Source organism: Dermacentor andersoni, chromosome 7 (genome assembly GCF_023375885.2).
Source record: "Dermacentor andersoni chromosome 7, qqDerAnde1_hic_scaffold, whole genome shotgun sequence".
Classification (NCBI taxonomy): domain Eukaryota; kingdom Metazoa; phylum Arthropoda; class Arachnida; order Ixodida; family Ixodidae; genus Dermacentor; species Dermacentor andersoni.
In genome coordinates, this window is record NC_092820.1 from 83,803,167 (window position 1) to 83,822,259 (window position 19,093).

A 19,093-nucleotide genomic window follows, 5' to 3' on the forward strand; every position below is an offset into this window, starting at 1 on the left:
GCTACGTGGCATTTGCATATTCTTTCATTTTGGTGCATGAAAGTTGAGATACCCTGCATAAGAGCCTTCCAAGAGAAGTACCAGTTCACTGCAGAACACTTATATTGATTCATGACAACCATTATCCGCCAATTCAGGCGTGCTTTGTATTAAATATCAGCAGGTGTTGATTTATAAGCCGTTTTTTTCTTCCCTATGGCTAAAAACAAAGGTGAACGAGTAGTTCTAGTATTTATTCACGAGGAACTATGTACGGTAAATAGAAGAATAAAAACCCAACTTGTAAACCAAGCAAAACCGTGAGAACAATTTCATGGTCCATGCAGTAGTGCTTACAACAGCAGATGCTCAGTTAAGCGTTGCATATTTAGAAAGGCTGCACAACTGGTTACCTCTACAACGTAGAGTCATCCCAGGTGGCTGTAGTGAATGTAGAGAAATTGAAAGTCGGTGCGATTAATGTAGATATTTTACACATTGTTCCCCGTTGCTATTGTGAAATGGAACCTGTGACGTCCAGCCGAGCGTTGGTATATGAGATGATCGAAACGGAATCAGAGACATGAAACAAGGAGGTTGAACTGCCGGAGTATTTTTAATGCCTGCCCTCTGGTTTTCTTCGACAGTAGCAATAAACATAACACTATCTTAAGTTATACCCACAGATGAGGTTTTAATTCTTCGTGCTCTTTTCCCCAAATACTGGTATGATGTGAGTCCACTCAATCGGCCTCTTCCACAACAAATTGAAGAAGTCTACCATGTTAAAGCAAACGTGCTGCTTTCTCTTTCAGTTTTATGCAACTGGTGAGCTCATTTGGATATTAGGATTAAGCGGATCGCCATACCCGTGCATGCTCGACGTCGTTCAAGAGACAAATGAGACTTCTACCTACTTTACGAGGCTTCACAAGGAACCGAAAAGGTACCGAATCCAAGATTTATGAAGACATTTCCATAAACTAATACGCGTTCTTATATGACATAGCTTCCAGAGCAAGGACCTCCATGGAGAATTTTTGAAGAAGCCTACGTCAGTAAACTCATACAATGCTATGAAAGTATCACCCGCGCGGGCGAACTCACGCCGTAAGTACCTTTCGAAGTTTTGGTATTTGTGTACTAACGAACAAATGTTTACATTAACAAAACTTTGTAGTATGGCTGCTTTCATTTAAAATTGAATTTATTAAAAAGAACTAAGGTAGAGTCGTGCGACGCTGCACAATCACAGCCATATCTGAAGTTGTTCTTTAGCGCAGTTGTAAATGCAATTTCATTTGCCTCAATTAAGGCACACATGCGCAAGCATTGCGGGCACCTCAAATATGACGTGTACTCCATATCCTGGGAAATCTATCATATATATCCTGCTCTCACGAAGCGTACAAAGCATCCTTGTAACGCTTTTGTGCTCTTGTAATTTTGCTATGTGTACACTGCAAAATTTGTGCGAACATAACCAACATACCCCAACGTATGTTTCAACATATCAAGTCACTGCAACAGTAGCTCATCCGGGGACCCCGGGCAAGTGCCCTACGGACTTTTTATAACGACTGAAACTTAGAAAGAACACAAATATTCAGCAAATGTTTACTAAGTGCATATTTAGCAACAAACGTTATCATATTACCACATATTACCCCTTCGATGTCTACATTTTTATCGAATGAAAACTTAGTGCGAACTATACTTACTTGATGATACGTTTAAATATTAGGCATAAAAGCCATAAACACTGCTGAGCGCTTGAAATTTTAAAGGTTGCAATAAACCTCACATACTTATCTTCGAAATTACATCATCCACTATTTTCTTCGTATTTTGCAACATTTGATGTCGGTGGCAGATTTGTTCCGAGCTAGCGCACTGAATTTGTTGGTATTCGTAAAACGCATTGAATTTCATTGGGTAGGCGGTCTGAAGGCATACAGTGACACCAGTTGAAATTTTGGTCTCAGAATTAATTCTGAGTGAGGACGTTTGAAAGAATCCATCGATGCTGAAGAGCAACAAGCCCATCAAAAAGCAAACGCCTGATTATCGGCGGCCTTTCAAAAAACTGAATTTATTTCCTATGCCTGACATTTATGAGCAAACACTAATTCACCGGTATAAGACAGGTATTAACAGAAATAATAACATGTTAAATACTATCTCGAACTTAAAACGCAGAGATGGGAAGCTAAATACGCGCAGTTGCGAAATCTGGGAGATGCCACCGGCAAGGACTAATTACACATAGCAAATGTTGCGCTTTAGATGACCGTCTTGTCTGAACAAAATCTACACTGTGTAACTTTCATTATTGTACTTTTTTCTTGTCTTTTCTTTGTTTCCGCAAAAAAGGAAGAAATTGTGTTTTTTGGAACAGTGTATTTGCCGAATTGTGCATTGCAGTATGTTTTGTGTGACACATTTGTCAATTTATTATATGTAATATGTACATTAGTAATTAGCATCAATTCTTGCGGTTTCAATTGTACCTGAGTGCTATATGTACTACATGTACATTCTGTTTCACTTGAATTCATTTTACACATATATGTATATGTATGTATATATTATATATATGCATTATGTCTGTCACTTATGTTATTGGGACTTAGGTGAATCTAGCTGAATATGTACCACCTAACCCTATGCTCTGTCACTGCTTGTTAAAAAGGGCTGCGGACCTTGTCAAGCCATAAAAAGGTTTTTTCTTCGCGGTCCTCTAAACTGTGGTATTGAAATAAACTGAATTGAATTCAATTGAAATAAACAATAAATTAAACAAACGTTCAATTTTAAGAATTGTCTAAGACAACTTCAAGTTATTTTGATTGAATTATCAGTGCCCTGCTGTGTTAATTTATTAGTCGTCAACGAGATTATGCTACAGTGCTTTGTTACATTACTTATCTATGTACATTAACTTCTTCAGTCATGCTATTCATAATAAAACCTGTAATTATTCCATGTTAACGATTTGTTGAAACTGTTGTAATCTGGGTTTTATTAGGTTTAGTTTGTAAAGGAGGTCCCATTGCAGTCTTTGGCTTCGGGACCTTCTTATGTATATTAAGAACTTCTAATCTTTTTATTCTTCACAAAAAAACCGATTATGATTCTGATTCTGCGAAGTATTGAGAAAATATGAATGTTTCAACCGAAATATAACGCTCTGCTGCGCTTACACAATAAATTTAAACCAGAGGTGGTAATTATGTCATGGACTTTAAACCTAGCCTGCACCCACCCATTAGCAGTTCTGTAATCCCAAAATACACTAAAAGAACGTGGCTCGTTTAATTCACTGACGTCACCTCAACGACCTGTTATAACGGAAAAAATTACGACTATTCGCGAAATATTTAAGAAGCTCACAATTAGGACAAAACGTTATATTTTCTCCGCGGATCAACCCTCATATTTCTTCCATTGCCGCTAAAGTTGAACGAGGTGTTGCGGGCTGTTTTGTGACAACAAATAATGCTACGGATAACTGTCATGAACCAATTTCAGGCGCTTCTATAGGGATCTTATTTTGTGAAAGCCTGTAATTAGTGACATTGTTGAACCTTTTCACGCGATTGAAAAGAAAAAAACTTCTCCTATTCGTCTATGTTGACTCTGTGCCACGTTGAGTTCCGCCGCTACGTTGGGCTCACTTCCTACGACATTTGTGAAATGCACGTCTAACTATGCGGATTACTTGAACAAATAACTTTCCACAAAGGCTGTGATTCCTGTACGTAGATTAGGTTTTGTACATAATTCACAACATTCCTCTTATTGAAACAAATATAAAGACGGTTCTTTGCTTAGTACGTACAGGATACCTGACGAACCTGCTACATAAGGCATACGAAGAAAGGGAACATCCATAATTGTATTAAATCATAGTATAATAAATATTATATATTACATATTGTGTATTGTAACGTAGATTAGAGCGGGAGTGTTACAAAATAGACGTTTCTATTTTATGGAGGGCCAGAAGAAGAGCGTGTAGTTTACGCACTTCATCGTCTTTCATGGCGCTGACCTTTTCGCGCGCCGTTCTGCTGTGCGGGAGCCCCACGGCTTTGTGTCAATATTTTATAAGTTATGATATATAATAAATTATCAAAAATTATAAATCTTTGCAGTTCTAAATTGCGGAGAATATTGCCTGAAACTTGTCCTCCATTCTGTTTAAATATGAAATTGCTGGTGCTATAGGTTCTCGAAAGCGATAGGGAAACTGTGGGTGTTTCATATATAGCCATTAAACAGGCCTAACACGGGTTTATGAGTTTCTGTTGGGCCACAATTGATACCTCATTTTTCATATTTAGCCTGAAAGTTGCTGATAATATGCACCACACTGCGTTCAATATGAAATACGCGGATTGTCTAGTTCTTTCACGACACCGTGAAACCTGGCATATAATGTGTTCGAGTGTTCCTAGTTGCACCAACACCTTTACTGTAAAGCAAGTATTTGGCTGAAAGCTGAGAAATACCCAGTTTTTGCACTCTGGGAGAAAAAATAAAGTGAGCGGTAATGAATGAATGTCTTCTTGCTGACACAGGCGATGGGAGAACCGGATCCTGGAACAGCTTGGAGGTAATGCTGTACGAAAGCAGTGACAAGAAGTGCGCTTTGTTTACCGCCACGTACTACACGCGACCCAGCAATCTTCCTGCTACAGGTAAGGTTCGCAATATTGAACAACAAGAATGAAATACCAATGATTGCCCCTCAATTACCCAGAAATATGAGAACAATTCAGCGCTACTGCTTCAAACCATTTCATAATGCACATTGAATAACAATGGTGTCCCGTTGTTTTGCTTGCGGAAAAATACCTAAATGATCCTGATGGAGATGGGGACGCAATCCATAGCTGTACGCTGATTCGTAAAATAATATAAAAAGGCCCGTTAGTCCTGTAGACTATTCTACAAAATTTTCGATGACCTGGGGCAGCTTGCACAAACATTTAAGAACGAAAGTAATAACGAATTTGAGAATGCGTCTCAAATGCTCCATAGACAACGCCTAGTCCTCAGAACACGTTCCTAATTTCGCTATTATTTTCGTTATTACATGATTGTGCAAGCCGCCCGTGGTTACTTTGACACTGCATATAATATACTAAACTGAGAGCCACTTACAGAATGACTATTCGTACCAAAGGAAAGGGCTAAATTTGTTGTCGGTTAAATTTATTTCTTTAATGTCGGTTGCACTGTCGGCAACATATCTTGATGAGAAATTCAGTGGGCGTGACACTTAGTATACTAATATATATTTTTATTGGCGACTTTATTTGTGCCGTCCCTAAGAATAACCCCGCCCATGCATCGATTTTTGTCCCAAGAACAAAACATTTGTCATTGAATTTATTGAATAATTCTACTTGATATGGTAAGAAAACAGCAGCAGGACTGAACGTGCGCGACGGCATCCATGGTCATCCCTTGGTAAATTTCGTAAGACGAAATAGCTCGAAGGGAAAAAAAAGCACTACACTGGGTCTATTCTAATACGGAAATTGGTATTCAATGCAGACGCTCAATTTGCGTTGCATTTCTTGGTATGGAAACAATGAAAGCATGAACACGAATAAATCAATTTAAACACGACAAAAGAACTCAAGGTATAAATTAATCGCTACATTAAATGAACACGCTGCCCTGAATTCTATATTGGGTTATTGAATTCTATATCGCGCTATATCAGAAATCTTTGATGCCATGATTGTCGGTATACTCACCGCATGCTGGTTTCTTGTGTGGGTCACATTCTATTTTTTTATTTCTTCGGCAATAACTTGTACCGCTTTCACTCAGCGGAGCTTTTTTTTTATACGGGCAACATGCACGACCGGTAATATCTAATGCACGAACTCGCGTTGGGGACGGTATCTTTAAGTAGACGTACATAACTATAAGATGTAGAATACTGATGAGACATGTGGGTGGCGAGTAGCTTGGCATGGGGGGGGGGGGGGGGCGAACGCAGCGCATGCCTCAGCGACTGGCGCCAGATGACGCGTCACTGCAATAAAATAGCAGTATCATGAAGGGTTAAAGGAAACACCATTAAAATTGCTCTAGTTATCGGTGTTGACGAGCATCGCCACCCTATACGCGGCTCGCATTTGTAAAAACGGGCTGGAAGTCAACGAGCAAACAGAAATGAGCAAGACAGAAACGATAGCCTCGAGCAGAGGGGCGGGGGGATTTCAGTCCTGTGTGCGCATTTATGAAGCGCTAAATCTTACTGCATGCGGGAATAATCCTTAACGTTTGTCCTTTACAGGCCAGAAAGATGTGAGGAATTCGCGTTCCCAGGGTATGTATTGCACAATTGAAATTTTTGTCCCTCGCACGTGCGTTATATTAGCATCAAGAAATAAGGATAACAACTCTTACATTGGAGCGCAGGTATGAGCACTAAATAGCGCGGGGAAGTAGGTGAGCGAAATAAAAAGGGAACTGCTGGAAGAACGACAACTATCAGCTAGCACTTTATGAACAGTACATACTGGTACCCGCAGTGGAAGCTCCACGTATCAGTTGCACGTATTTACTCTAGAGGGCTGACCAGGAAATATCGCCATATTATGTGTGCTTAGTTGCGTTTGACTCAAGAAACAGGAGCAAACAGAGCCGCGGGTGGCCAACAAAAATACCTGCTTGAAAGAAAATAAAATAGCTGGGAATGTAGAACGTTCACTAAAGCAGGCATTCTTCCCATGTTATCGGTGCTGCGGTACATGAATCGCGGTTTACAACTACAGCAAGAACTAAGATGGGTAACAAGGTGCGCCCCGTTGTTTGCATAATTTGACCGCCATTTGATGAGACGTAGATTCTCGGCAGAAGTACAAATGAACATGCGCGGCTGGCCTTGGAGGTTTTACACATAATGGAACAAGCAGACGACTCTATCAGTAATACCGCCTTGTCTCTGTACTTAGTCGAATATAATTTTCTGCGCGTACGTGTTCGGTAACTGGCTTTAGTGTGACATTACTTTATGTGTCTTTTGTTGCCGAAGCATGTGTTGTTGCAAGAAGAATAAATCAGTTGTTAGTGAGTGCCAGTGCTCGTCTCGTCTGTTCCTTGTGGGTTGTCCTCGGTTTTGAGCTGAACGTTTTACCTTCAAAATTAGAGTAATGCTCGAAGCTGGTTGTTCGAAGCTGGCCGCCAGGCGCCGCCACCTAAACAGGGCGCTGTTCTCTAATCCACCACCGGTCTCGACTGGCGCGCGCACCAGGGGAGCCAGGCCCTGGTTCAACGCACGTTGGCCGCACTGCCCGTATTTCTTTTATTGATAATTTCGTAGCTGAGAGGTACATACGTATATGTGGTTTGCTCCTTATTGTAGGATTCGCGAAGTGAAAACGGTAACTAGTGTTGTTATGCGACACTGCCCAGCAGTGTACGTGCTCGCTTTCGGTTTAAACGAAAAGGCAGAAGACACGTTTCTGGGGTTGCAATGTCGAGTAATGGTGCGTGCTAGAAATAACAGCAGCATTTATTAGTTGCTCTCACCTGAAAGTTTGAGGCACTTCCTTGAAAGGGGCTTTTTTGCGAAGTACTAATAGGCATCGGATACTCTAATGGGTACTCTAGAATGAATCACATCCATGCCATTAATCAGGTTATCGAGAAATCTGCACCGTACAATAAGCCTCTCTATTAGGCTTTCATAGATTATGAAAAGGCATTTGATTCAGCAGAGATACCATCAGTCATAGAGGCATTACATAATTAAGGAGCACAGAATACTTACGTAAATACCTTGGAAAATATCTACAGAGGTTCTACAGCTACCTTAATTCTACATAAGAAAAGCAGGAGGATACCTATAAAGAAAGGGGTCAAACAAGGAGACGGAATCTCTCCATTGGTATTCACTGCGTGCTTAGAAGTATTCAAGCTATTAAACTGGGAAGGCTTAGGAGTGAAAATCGACGGCGAATATCTCAGCAACCTTCGGTTTGCCGATAACATTGTTCTATTCAGCAACAATGCAAACGAGTTGCAACAAAGGATTGACGACCTTAACAGAGTGTAAGAGTGGGGTTGAAGAATAATATGCAGAAGACAAAGATAATGATAAATAGCCGGGCAAAGTAACAAGAGTCCAAGATCACCAGTCGGCCTCTAGAGTCTGTGAATTTACCTAGGTCAATAATTCACATGGAACCCTGATGACGAGAAGCAAATTCACAGAAGAATAAAAATGGGTAGGATCGCATACGGTAGACATTGTCAGCTCCTGACTGGAAGCTTACCATATCATTAAAAAGGAAGGTGTACAATCAGTGCATTTTACCAGGGCTGGCATATGAGGCAGAGACTTGGAGATTTACAAAGAAGCTTGAGAATAAGTTAAGGACCGCACAGAGAGCGATCGAACGAACATTGCTAGGCATAACCTTAAGAGACAGAAAGAGAGTGGTTTGGATTAGAGAGCAAACGCGTATAGACGATATCCTAGTTGACATCAAGAGGAAGGAATAGAGCTGGGCAGGTCAGGTAATGCGCCGGTTAGATAACCGTTAGACCATTAGGGTTACAGAATGGGTACGAAGAGAAGGAAAACGCAATCTAGGAAGACAAAAGACTAGGTGGAGCGAGGAAATTAGAAAATTCGCGGGCAGTTGTTGGAATCGGTTGGCACAGGGCAGGGGTAATTGGAGATCGCAGGGAGAGGCCTTCATTCTTCAGTGGACACAAAACAGGCTGCTGCTGCTGCTGATGATGAGGTTGATGCATAGGCATCGTACTTGTCAGTCAGACAGAATGCGTAGTTCAAAAGAAGAGGTCGCTGGAACCGTACACAAATCAGATCCAACAGTTTCAGCCTGTGCGGCTCGTCGCTGCGCGTGCAGTTCAACAGTTCGAAGACACAGAGCGCAGGAACAGCACTTTCTACAAGGCTAGTTAGTGGTTTCTAAAGAGCACAATTTCACTTCAGTGCCTGTTGAGCAGACGTCCACAGTGTGTCAAGGACCAATAGGAGTTGGCACGAAGGATAAGGCAATCCACGTCGATTGTGGCAGCGAGTAAACCTCAGGAGTAGCTGATTTGGCACTTAGTGCAAATCGCTAGAGTTTTCGCAGTTATTTGCTCTATTATAACACGAGCACTGCAACCTCCGATGTACACTGTCGCATAAATCTGAAGGAAGGACAAGTGCAGAGGCAGGGGCGTAGTGTTCAGTAGTTCTATAACAGTCACTGCAGTTTTGTAAATTTGTCACCGCGCGTGCAATTGTTCTGCCGGTGTCCCTGGAAGCAGTGCATTGGAGAATCCTGCAGGCTCGCTGTTAGCAACGTTGGAAACTGCATTTGAGGCAGCAATTTATGATTTAAGCACTTTCTCAAGTCCTGAAAGGGCTGCACGAACATTCAAGGTGTCGTTGCAACCCGAAGACATCCAGAATGTGATGAAGACAGATTCTGCGAGGTCACTGTTAAATTTGCGCGTAAGCACGAATGAAAACTTCTTAGCCCTCAACAGACACTTTATGTATGCCACAGTTGAATACGTAGTGATGAGAAATGCTTTATATGTTTTCTCGGTCAAAAAGATCTTCGGATGGCTACACCTCTTTTTCAACTCCTCCAAGTACGTCGGCATAGCAGCTTGAAGCCACTCGAGCCGGTCCCCGTCAACCTCATCATAATGCTGGCTTCTGGAAAGTTCAAACGAAGATGCTGAGTTGTTTCGCTTTTGTCATGAAAAACAGACCAAAGCTAAAAGCTAATACTTCATGAATGTAATACTAGGGCCTGCGCGTGCCAATAATACGCTACAAGTATGACCGTCTTGTTCTTTCAGGTGCTGGAAGGCAGCAGATAGAGCAGGAAATAACACCTGCGCGTCCCTTCCGACATTCATTTTTCAATATTGTTTGGATAGGCATGCTTAGGACTGACGTAGCGCACTAATCTGACAAGGCTTTCTGAAGCTCGTAGACCACATTAAATGCGAAGATGATAGTTCTCCTTTTGCCGCGATGTCAGGGGCCAAGAAATGGGAACGAACATTTGTCAGAACACGGCAATGTCCAAAGCTAAGGAAAAGGGGTCGCTCAAGGTCATAGGGATGTTCGATCTGATAAGCGAGATAGGCATATTCCAGTAGTGTAAATGCGTGCACATATAATTTGTGGTTGTCAGTACCTAGCCTTCTCATACGAAACTCACGTTTCCATTTTCTACATGATGAAAACCAGCTCAAGGAGTTGAGCGCCAGTCAGCCCTTTGGTGAAAAAGTTACCTACCGGTATTCTGAAGCCGTGTACAATCCGCTGATCACAAAACAGAGAAGCTAGTTTGCCAAAACACTATCATTGTAGTCTCCCGAGCCAAGGTCTGCGTGGCCAACAAAACAGTCTTGCTGCTTGTGCTACTGGAGTTTCTATTTTACTCGCATCTCATCAACAATGACAGCACACATTGGAGCGGGGTGCGAGCAAATTCTGTCATTCTGTTTCGAGCCGTGTTTCAAAAAGCTTTGTGAAGCCTGTCCCCGTAATTCGGATACCGACATGTGCAGATAGAGTGTTTCTACAGGGCAGTTTCAGGAGTTCCTTAGCTCGCATGTGTTCATAATTCCTTGTTGACAAGTGTCTGAGACCAACACAGTGACGAGTTGTCTCCTCAAACCAAGTTGGTCTTTTCTACGCGAAGTTTCTTATTTTGTCGAGCAAAAGCAACGCAGCAGGTTGCTTCTCCCAGGCTGCCTTTCTTATATAGCGGAAGTCATCCGCAAGACTGTCCTCTTGCAGGGCATTCAGCTCCAGCTTATATTTGTCAACTCCCTGTCGAAGTTGCTGGATTTAGATTTTGAGATCTATTTCATTCCGCTTCCATTTTGTTCTTTCCGCAGTCAGAATGTATGGTGGTGCCCTGCTATCCACTTGGACACTTTGATTACGCTGCGCCTTGTTTACGCGATAGCGGGCATCGCACTGGCTCGCCGGCTTGTACATGCGCGAAGTGACACGTTCATGGAAGTGTCTTCTTACTCAGCCATTGGTTGGAGAGAGATTGAAGATGGAAGAAAGATCGATGGGGACGCGACAGGTTGAGGAGCATCCGTCTGTAGCACACCCGTAGCCCATGATCGCTTGTTTACACTTGCTAAGCCTCTCTCTTGTACAGCTTTTCGCTCAAGCTGACTGGGGTAACCATCGAGAACAGACGGTACAATACCTTTCCTGAGCTTTCGTCTTTAGGCTTCGGTAAAATATTCTTGCTTGAAATGCCGGCTGCAAATATTTGTGCAGCATGATGGGCCGTTTAGGGTCCATCCATCCCGCGGGACTGCAGCAAGCAATTTCTGCCTCAACTCCAAGTCCGATGGCACCTCGTGAAACGATGTTCCAGCGGTGTTCTTCTCGTAAGACTTGCACGTAGGCAGCACGTCATTTGCGCTGAAATGCATTCATACAGGAAAAAGCACACAGTGGTGACGCACTCGAACAGAAGAGAACGCACGGAAATGGAAGGTATAACAAACAAGTCAGAGGATCGCGCCAGCGGCGAGAGCTGAATGAATGGATGGATATAATGAGCGTCTCTTTGGAACTGGGTGGTGGGTTGCGCCCCCAAGCTCATGTTATTTTATTGACTAATGTCCTACCTATGTTAGGAAATAAAAAAAAAGAAAAGAAAAAGAAAACCCACGATGAATTCCTATGGCCAAAGTTTCTGAACCCCTGTTGTGAATTTTCTTTTTGTACGCTTCCACTGTTTGTCGTTTCCCTACTTTTATTCCACCAATCTTCCAATCGGTTCTTACTAATCTCTTTTGCGGACATGTTTAATTTCCACCTGCTCTAATTAAACCGAAGGGCTTGAAGGAGGCCAGTGATTCCTAACTAGACTGTGTGGCAGATATATTCACATTCTAATAAAACATGATCCATCGTTTGCCTAGCTTTACGGCAGCAAGCACATGCTTCTTCCTTCTCATATCTCGCTTTATAAGTGCGGGTTCTAAGGCATCCTGATCTCGCTTCGAATAATAATGAGCTTCCATTTGACTTATAATAAATTGTTTCCCGATTTCGTTCTTTCCTCTTAAGTAGTTACTCAAGGCAGGTTTTTTTCCGTGTCCGCTATGCATGAGATTATCTCAGCCTCTCTAGCTTTCTACTTGACGTTTTTTGTTGCCGTGTTGACCACCATACAGGCCGCATATTTGCTGGTAAGCTTCCTATTTTTTTTTCCTCCAGTGTGGACCAATGTTATTCCTGTCCCAAATACGTGAACACTTTCCCAGCACGCTTACTTCCTTCCATATTCCTCAGTCGTTCTTCATAAATAATTTTACTGTGAGCTTCCCTCACTTCAAAATTTGTCCAGCCCGTATCACCCTTCACAGTTTCATTTGTAGTCTTCCTGTAAGAGCTTAATGCGAGGCGTCCCACTGACCTTTGGGTCCCATCGAGTCCGGATTGTACCCCTGATTTCAAGCAAACAACCGCATTTCCAAATGTAACTCCGGGAACCACTACACCTTTCCACATACCCCGGAGCACCTCGTACGTATTGTATCCCCAGAGCACTCTGTGTTTCAGTATGTCTGCATTTCTCTTCCCCTGTACTATTATTTTTTCTTGTGTTTACACATTACTTTCGTTTATTCATATACCAAGGTATATATATTTTTTTACGCTACCCTGTGGGCGTGGCGCCACCCTTTGCACCGTTTACCCTATATGAAAAAGAACAGGAATTTCTGTGTGCTTATGTTTAAAGGAAAATAATAAAAAAGCAGGTGTGATTCGTGGCGACCACGTCAGAATGATCGTAATATCTATTCTTACTTTTTTCCGTATGCCCAATTTATCGCTTATATATTGTCATCATCATCATCATCATCAGCCTGGTTACGCCCACTGCAGGGCAAAGGCCTCTCCCATACTTCTCCAACAACCCCGGTCATGTACTAATTGCGGCCATGCCGTCCCTGCAAACTTCTTAATCTCATCCGCCCACCTAACTTTCTGCCGCCCTCTGCTACGCTTCCCTTCCCTTGGGATCCAGTCCGTAACCCTTAATGACCATCGGTTATCTTCCCTCCTCATTACATGTCCTGCCCATGCCCATTTCTTTTTCTTGATTTCAACTAAGATGTCATTAACTCGCGTTTGTTCCCTCACCCAATCTGCTCTTTTCTTATCCCTTAACGTTACACCTATCATTCTTCTTTCCATAGCTCGTTGCGTCGTCCTCAATTTGAGTAGAACCCTTTTCGTAAGCCTCCAGGTTTCTGCCCCGTACGTGAGTACTGGTAAGACACAGCTATTATACACTTTTCTCTTGAGGGATAATGGCAACCTGCTGTTCATGATCTGCGAATGCCTGCCAAACGCACCCCAGCCCATTCTTATTCTTCTGATTATTTCACTCTCATGATCTGGATCAGCAGTCACTACCTGTCCTAAGTAGATGTATTCTCTTACCACTTCCAGTGCCTCGCTACCTATCGTAAACTGCTGTTCCCTTCCGAGACTGTTAAACATTACTTTAGTTTTCTGCAGATTAATTTTTAGACCCACTCTTCTGCTTTGCCTCTCCAGGTCAGTGAGCATGCATTGCAATTGGTCCCCTGAGTTACTAAGCAAGGCAATATCATCAGCGAATCGCAAGTTACTAAGGTATTCTCCATTAATTTTTATCCCCAATTCTTCCTATATTGTAGACTTGCGGAACTAAAAGTAGTTGAAAGTTAGCGCCCATAGCCGTCGCCTTCTCTTGTGATTTCTTGTATGCTATCGTGGTTAAACCGTCACCATTACAGAGGACCAAGTAGACCACCAACAAGCCATAAGACAGCCACGAATGCTTGTGCCATTACACCCTCCCAGAGAGCATCGCCTCGAAACTCGATATAAAAGAGCAGAAAAAAGTATCCATATATTCCGCAATACCTACGCTGCTATAAGTTCTTCGAACTATATGTCAAAAAAGCGAATCTCCTTGAAAGTATGCTGTTGGTCCACTTAGGGATCTTTGAGATTGGCGAGCGAACAAAGGGCTTCCCAGTCCCTATCCTTCCGAAATGAAGACCGTGTAAATACGGTCAGCGCCCTTCGCTATCGCCCAGGCAATGGCTATGCAATGTTAGTTGGCGGCAGAGTAGTTCGTTTTCACATGCAGAGAAGCACGCCTGTTATACGAAATGCCGCGCTGAACTCCACCTTGGCACTGCACGATCGCTGCAATAAGACCAGCTTTGGCCACATCGACGACGCCTTCAATATCCGCAACTTTATTAAAATGTCCTAGTAGTGGTCGCGTCTGAAGGGGCCGCAAAAGCCAGGAGCTGGCATCGCCCTTACGCCATTAAACGCGATACCATTTCTTGCTTAATCTTGTAAAGGTACCAAATGCGGAAAAATAGTACCAAAATAGCATTTAAATTTATGGACTCTAGGACTAGGACTAAGCCACCGAGAGCCGAGAGGTCGTCACAGAACAGTATAACAGCAGCAAAAGAAGCTTTATTGACGACTTGCGGAAAGAAAAGCGTCAGCTACTAAAGAAAATGCAGTAGTGCCCGCGAAAAGTGAGGGAACGAGATCCCATTAAAGCACATGAGGATCATTGGCAAATGACACGTCCGCGTCGTCATTCTCTGAGCTATTAAATACAATATTTTTGTGACGACGAATAGACAGACCCATGCAAGGTTCCTGGTGAATCTCCTTCTCGTTGAACACGATGAGGATCCCGAGGATACAACCGCCGCAACCTTTCCTGCCTTGGCATTGCCTTGCGGCTGTTCCATGGGACCAGTGGAAGCAGGCCTTCGAGACGTACATGGTGGCCTCCGTCTTAAGAGAGATTCCAGCTGGAGAGAGCTGCCGGCGTGGCAGATCTTCAGGCGAACCGCCGCACAGCGATTCTGCTCAGCTGTCTAAGCTGGAGCCCACAAACGTGCAGTCTGGTACTGCTACCATTACTACTGCCAATGCTCATTCCGCCTCTTCTGGGGCTGACAGCGTTGCGACAAGCAGCGTGTATGATACTTCAATTTTCATACTGTCCGACCTTTGCAAGTGTTCTCTTAATGTGATCGTGGCCCCTCCGCGGTTAGGTCGCCGTTCTCAACATGTGGCTGAGATGGTGGGTGAATACGCCGCTGCTTTACGAACCTTTGTTGGTGGCCACCTCTTTCTAATCAGCGTAACGCACAGCACTCTGTACAAATAGGTAAGTAAGAATGTTGTGAGAGTGTTTAAGTGTAACGTTCCGGGCTCAACCACTCGAGTTTGAGTTCGGTTACCAGTGGCATTGCGTGGCAAACTTTTCAAGGCGAGGGTAAAGTTGAGGATCTGGAGGTGATATTCCCGGACAACGAAGAGGATGGCCGCTTGCCAAAGACATCTAACGTCAAGGATCGAGAGAGACAGCTGAAGATTTTGCTCGAAAACGTACTGGAGGCAAATGTGGACCTATTGTGGATATCAGTATGAAGTTGGATGCTGTTGTGTCTCAAAACGGCAATTGCCATTTTTTGGGCGCTTCCCACGAGGGCATATTTTTCACCAGCGTACGCCTGGATGGAGACGGGACCCGATGTTGACTATTCAAAGGCAAACAAAGAAGCTTCAGTCGAGGTGGCAACACCACCCTATTCCTTGGAAGCCGTAACAACTGTCGAAGACTGGTGCCGACCATGACAAGCTGACCGTCACGGATAGCCCACTAATTGCGAAAAAAAAACTAATATCTATGATTTTCGTGGGAACCACGTCGACCCCTGTTTCGCGATAGCCTCGGCGTTGCATCGCAGGAGTGTTCGAAGGTTGGGTATCAAAGACAGAGTTTAGCAAAGTCGTTTAAGCATGGGCAGAGTGCCGTGAACAGTCCGACACCATCTATTTGGCCGCAACGAGGCCATCATATTCGCTTGTGTAGGGAACTTGAAGAAAAAAAAGATGCTTTTAAAGCATTTCCCGAGTTTTGCAGAGAGAGCTCTGTCATGAATCTGACCAATTGCTTCAGTATGCAAATACACTTCTAGGTTCGCTCCTCTTCCCCCATGTACTCATTTCTATGCCTGGAGCATTTTGAGCCACAATGCTGCCTCGAGTCGCAACCGCACCAAGACCTGCCAAAACTTTGTCCTTGTGGCTTCCTACGACATTGTTCCTTTGCAAATTCAGCAGTTTCAAGAAAGTATGGCCATGTAATACAGTATATCATAATAAAAACTTATCTGCAGGGAGACATTGACGGATGTAGGAGTGCCTGTTAATTAAACAGATATAAAGCCTAACAAATGACATTACCGGATTGTATCAATACAAAAGCGTTAAGAGTATACATATTTGTGTGTAAAGTATCATTACCATAATAGCCAAGTGATCACAAAGATTTTTATCGAGTTGAGAAGAAAACAATGGAAACAACAAATCCAACCTAAAGCCCGTAACCGCAATACGCAATCCGATGGTTGTGGGATAGCGTGTTGATCAAGTACAGGTATCCGACCAATTGCAAAATATTTTGTAGAATAATTGTGTCAAATAAGTAAATTGTAAAATTATCTGCGGAGTGTCAGGCTTGCAGCGAGTAGATCGTCACCTGATGTTGAGCGTACTGTTCCAGTAATGGATCAAATTCTTGTCTCGTTGGTCAAAGCAATTAATTTGTATCAGAATACTTTAGCTTTGTCTTCATTTATATAAGAGACATGTAAGTCAGGGCTCTTGTTGAAAGGGAACCTTGCAAAATAACCAGATACAATTGGTGAAACGCTATATATGCCGTAATGCAATAATTAACAAGTTGAATATAGTAAAGTTCCTAACTACTTGAAGCTATGCTTCGATTTCTCGTGAATGTAACGTCCACTTTTCTGAGTAATGCAGCTGGACTAAAATTACGTTATCTCCAACAGGAGAATCCTAAAAGTTCCGGCAAATATCAAAACGATCATCCAGTTCTTGTTTTTTGGATTTGCGCCGCAGCTTCCTAGTGATTGTTTGTTTACTTTTCAGGTACGGCTGCACAGTTAGTTGAGTATGACTTCCGGCTGAAGAATTCTATTACAAAACCAGAAGAGGCGACAGAATGTATGGAACAACTCCTAAAGCAAAGGCAGACGCAGGAAGAAAGCGCAGATGCTATACAAGTGCCGTCAACATTCACTAGCTGCAAGGAAGCCTGTGAGAAGGACAGGATATGCAGGGCTGCTTTACAAGAGGAAGCACAACCTGAAAACCCACAGCATCAGCCAGAAAGCGCACAACACCAGCCAGAAAGCCGAAGCTTTGAATAATAAAGCGATACTTAAAAAAATTACTGACTTTTACGTGCCAAAACCACGATCTGATTTTTAGGCACTTTGTAGTGAGAGACTCAGGAATAATTTCGACCAGCTAGGGTTCTTCAACGCGATTGTAATGCTAGACAAAGGGGTTCTTTTCGCATTTCGTCCAAATCAAAATGCGGTCGCCACAACCGGGATTTTGTCCAGAGACCTCCTGCTTAGCAGTGCAACGCCAAAGCCATTAAGCAACAATGGTGGGTAAGTGCTTCTTTGTGTCAGTTTTCATTTGTACTGTCATTTTCTTACAAAAATAAAGCACAGTAAAGAGAAGAACATTTTGCCGCAGGCAACTTCAATGGAGGACGAAAAATTCTTCGGTACTTTGGCATCATACTCGAATTTCATGTAGACTACTTTAACTATACACCGAGACAAGATGCGTGACGCAGCCGCTGAGAGAGCTGCTGCAGCTTTAAAGGGACTGCTTCTTGGTTAAGTAGGTGATTGCATTAATACATATTTGCCGCCTAGAAGGCAGGCCCAAGGAACGGTGGTCGCATATGATTCTGCATTTTTGTGCTTGTCTCATTTTAGCTATAATGAATTTCATTTCTGCTGCGCAGCAGGAACATTGGCGTGACAGTTACCAGACGTGTAAATAAGCTTCAGCAGTGAGGAACACCAGCAGCGGCATTAAAGGCGTCGCACCTTGATGATGCAAGAGATGATACGGAAAAGCGTCGGCCTTTGTGAGCGTCCTATGAAATGTTTGGCATGACGTTTACTTTCTGCTCTACTTTGAGCAGTGCATTTAATACCTTGTAATATCCGTGCAGCCTCCCACCAGGAACTCGAGTTTGTCTGATCAGAACGTTCACTCAATTAGCGCAAGCGAGATCACTAGCCGCCTTCAGTATAACTGATTGAGCAGAGCGTGGTGATGCCAGGGTACGGAAGCTCGCTCCACCTTCCATTCGTCAGGCCAAATCGCGTAACAATTGTGTCAGGCCTCCATGAAAGTGGTGGTGACGTCACGCTCCTCTAATTTCGCCACGCTCCCCCATTCCTTCGGCGGTTACCAGTGCAAAACAAAGCCTTCACGCGCAAGGAACACTCATCGCTACTAAAGCTGTCGAGACGATGCGTACATGCATGCGAAACACTATTCCAGCATAGTCGGACGGCCTCCCTGAAATGGCTTCATTCTCAGGAGATAGGGCCGTGATTAACATTCTCCTGGAACGCTGAGCTCATAACTCCGAAAGGAGCCGCATGAGGTCTGCATAACGGCACCTCAACTTTCGGACGGCGAGCCTTCTGGATCTCCTTTAATTCGAGGCTACGGTTATTGCGCAGCAGCACTTTCCAGGCTCTACAAGACTTTGCAGAGGGCATCGACTCCTACAGTTGCGTTTAAGTACACGTGACCCGTATGCTCACCCTAAATCACGGTTCTGGACAAACAATAAACTATTCCTCTTCATTGCCGCGGAAGTGGCAACGTGCAGCACAAACCTCTTTTTCCAGATTCCTTTCCCCGCACACCATGGTTGAGGTGTTCACCATTTTCTGAGAGAGGTACTGCGGTTTTCCTTTATATGCGATTACCCTTTTTCAGTCTACTTTAGGCGTTTGAGCATATCTATCTATCTATCTATCTATCTATCTATCTATCTATCTATCTATCTATCTATCTATCTATCTATCTATCTATCTATCTATCTATCTATCTATCTATCTATCTATCTATCTATCTATCTATCTATCTATCTATCTATCTATCTATCTGTCGATCCATCCATCC

The 19,093-nt window shown here is 43.2% G+C and overlaps 1 protein-coding gene across 2 annotated transcripts; it reads left to right on the forward strand.

The window, feature by feature from the left end:
- Window positions 1-798: 798 nt before the first annotated feature.
- On the forward strand, window positions 799-17,310 carry LOC129385467 (uncharacterized). 2 transcript variants are annotated; one of them, XM_055072098.1, is made up of 5 exons: window positions 799-925; window positions 989-1,089; window positions 4,563-4,682; window positions 6,299-6,331; window positions 17,018-17,310. In XM_055072098.1, exons 1-5 carry the CDS (start codon window positions 855-857, stop codon window positions 17,296-17,298), a joined length of 606 nt encoding a protein of 201 aa, XP_054928073.1. In that variant the 5' UTR covers window positions 799-854; the 3' UTR covers window positions 17,299-17,310. The 2 variants fall into 2 exon arrangements, with proteins under 2 accessions (XP_054928073.1, XP_054928074.1); XM_055072099.1 differs by lacking the exon at window positions 6,299-6,331.
- Window positions 17,311-19,093: the final 1,783 nt, after the last annotated feature.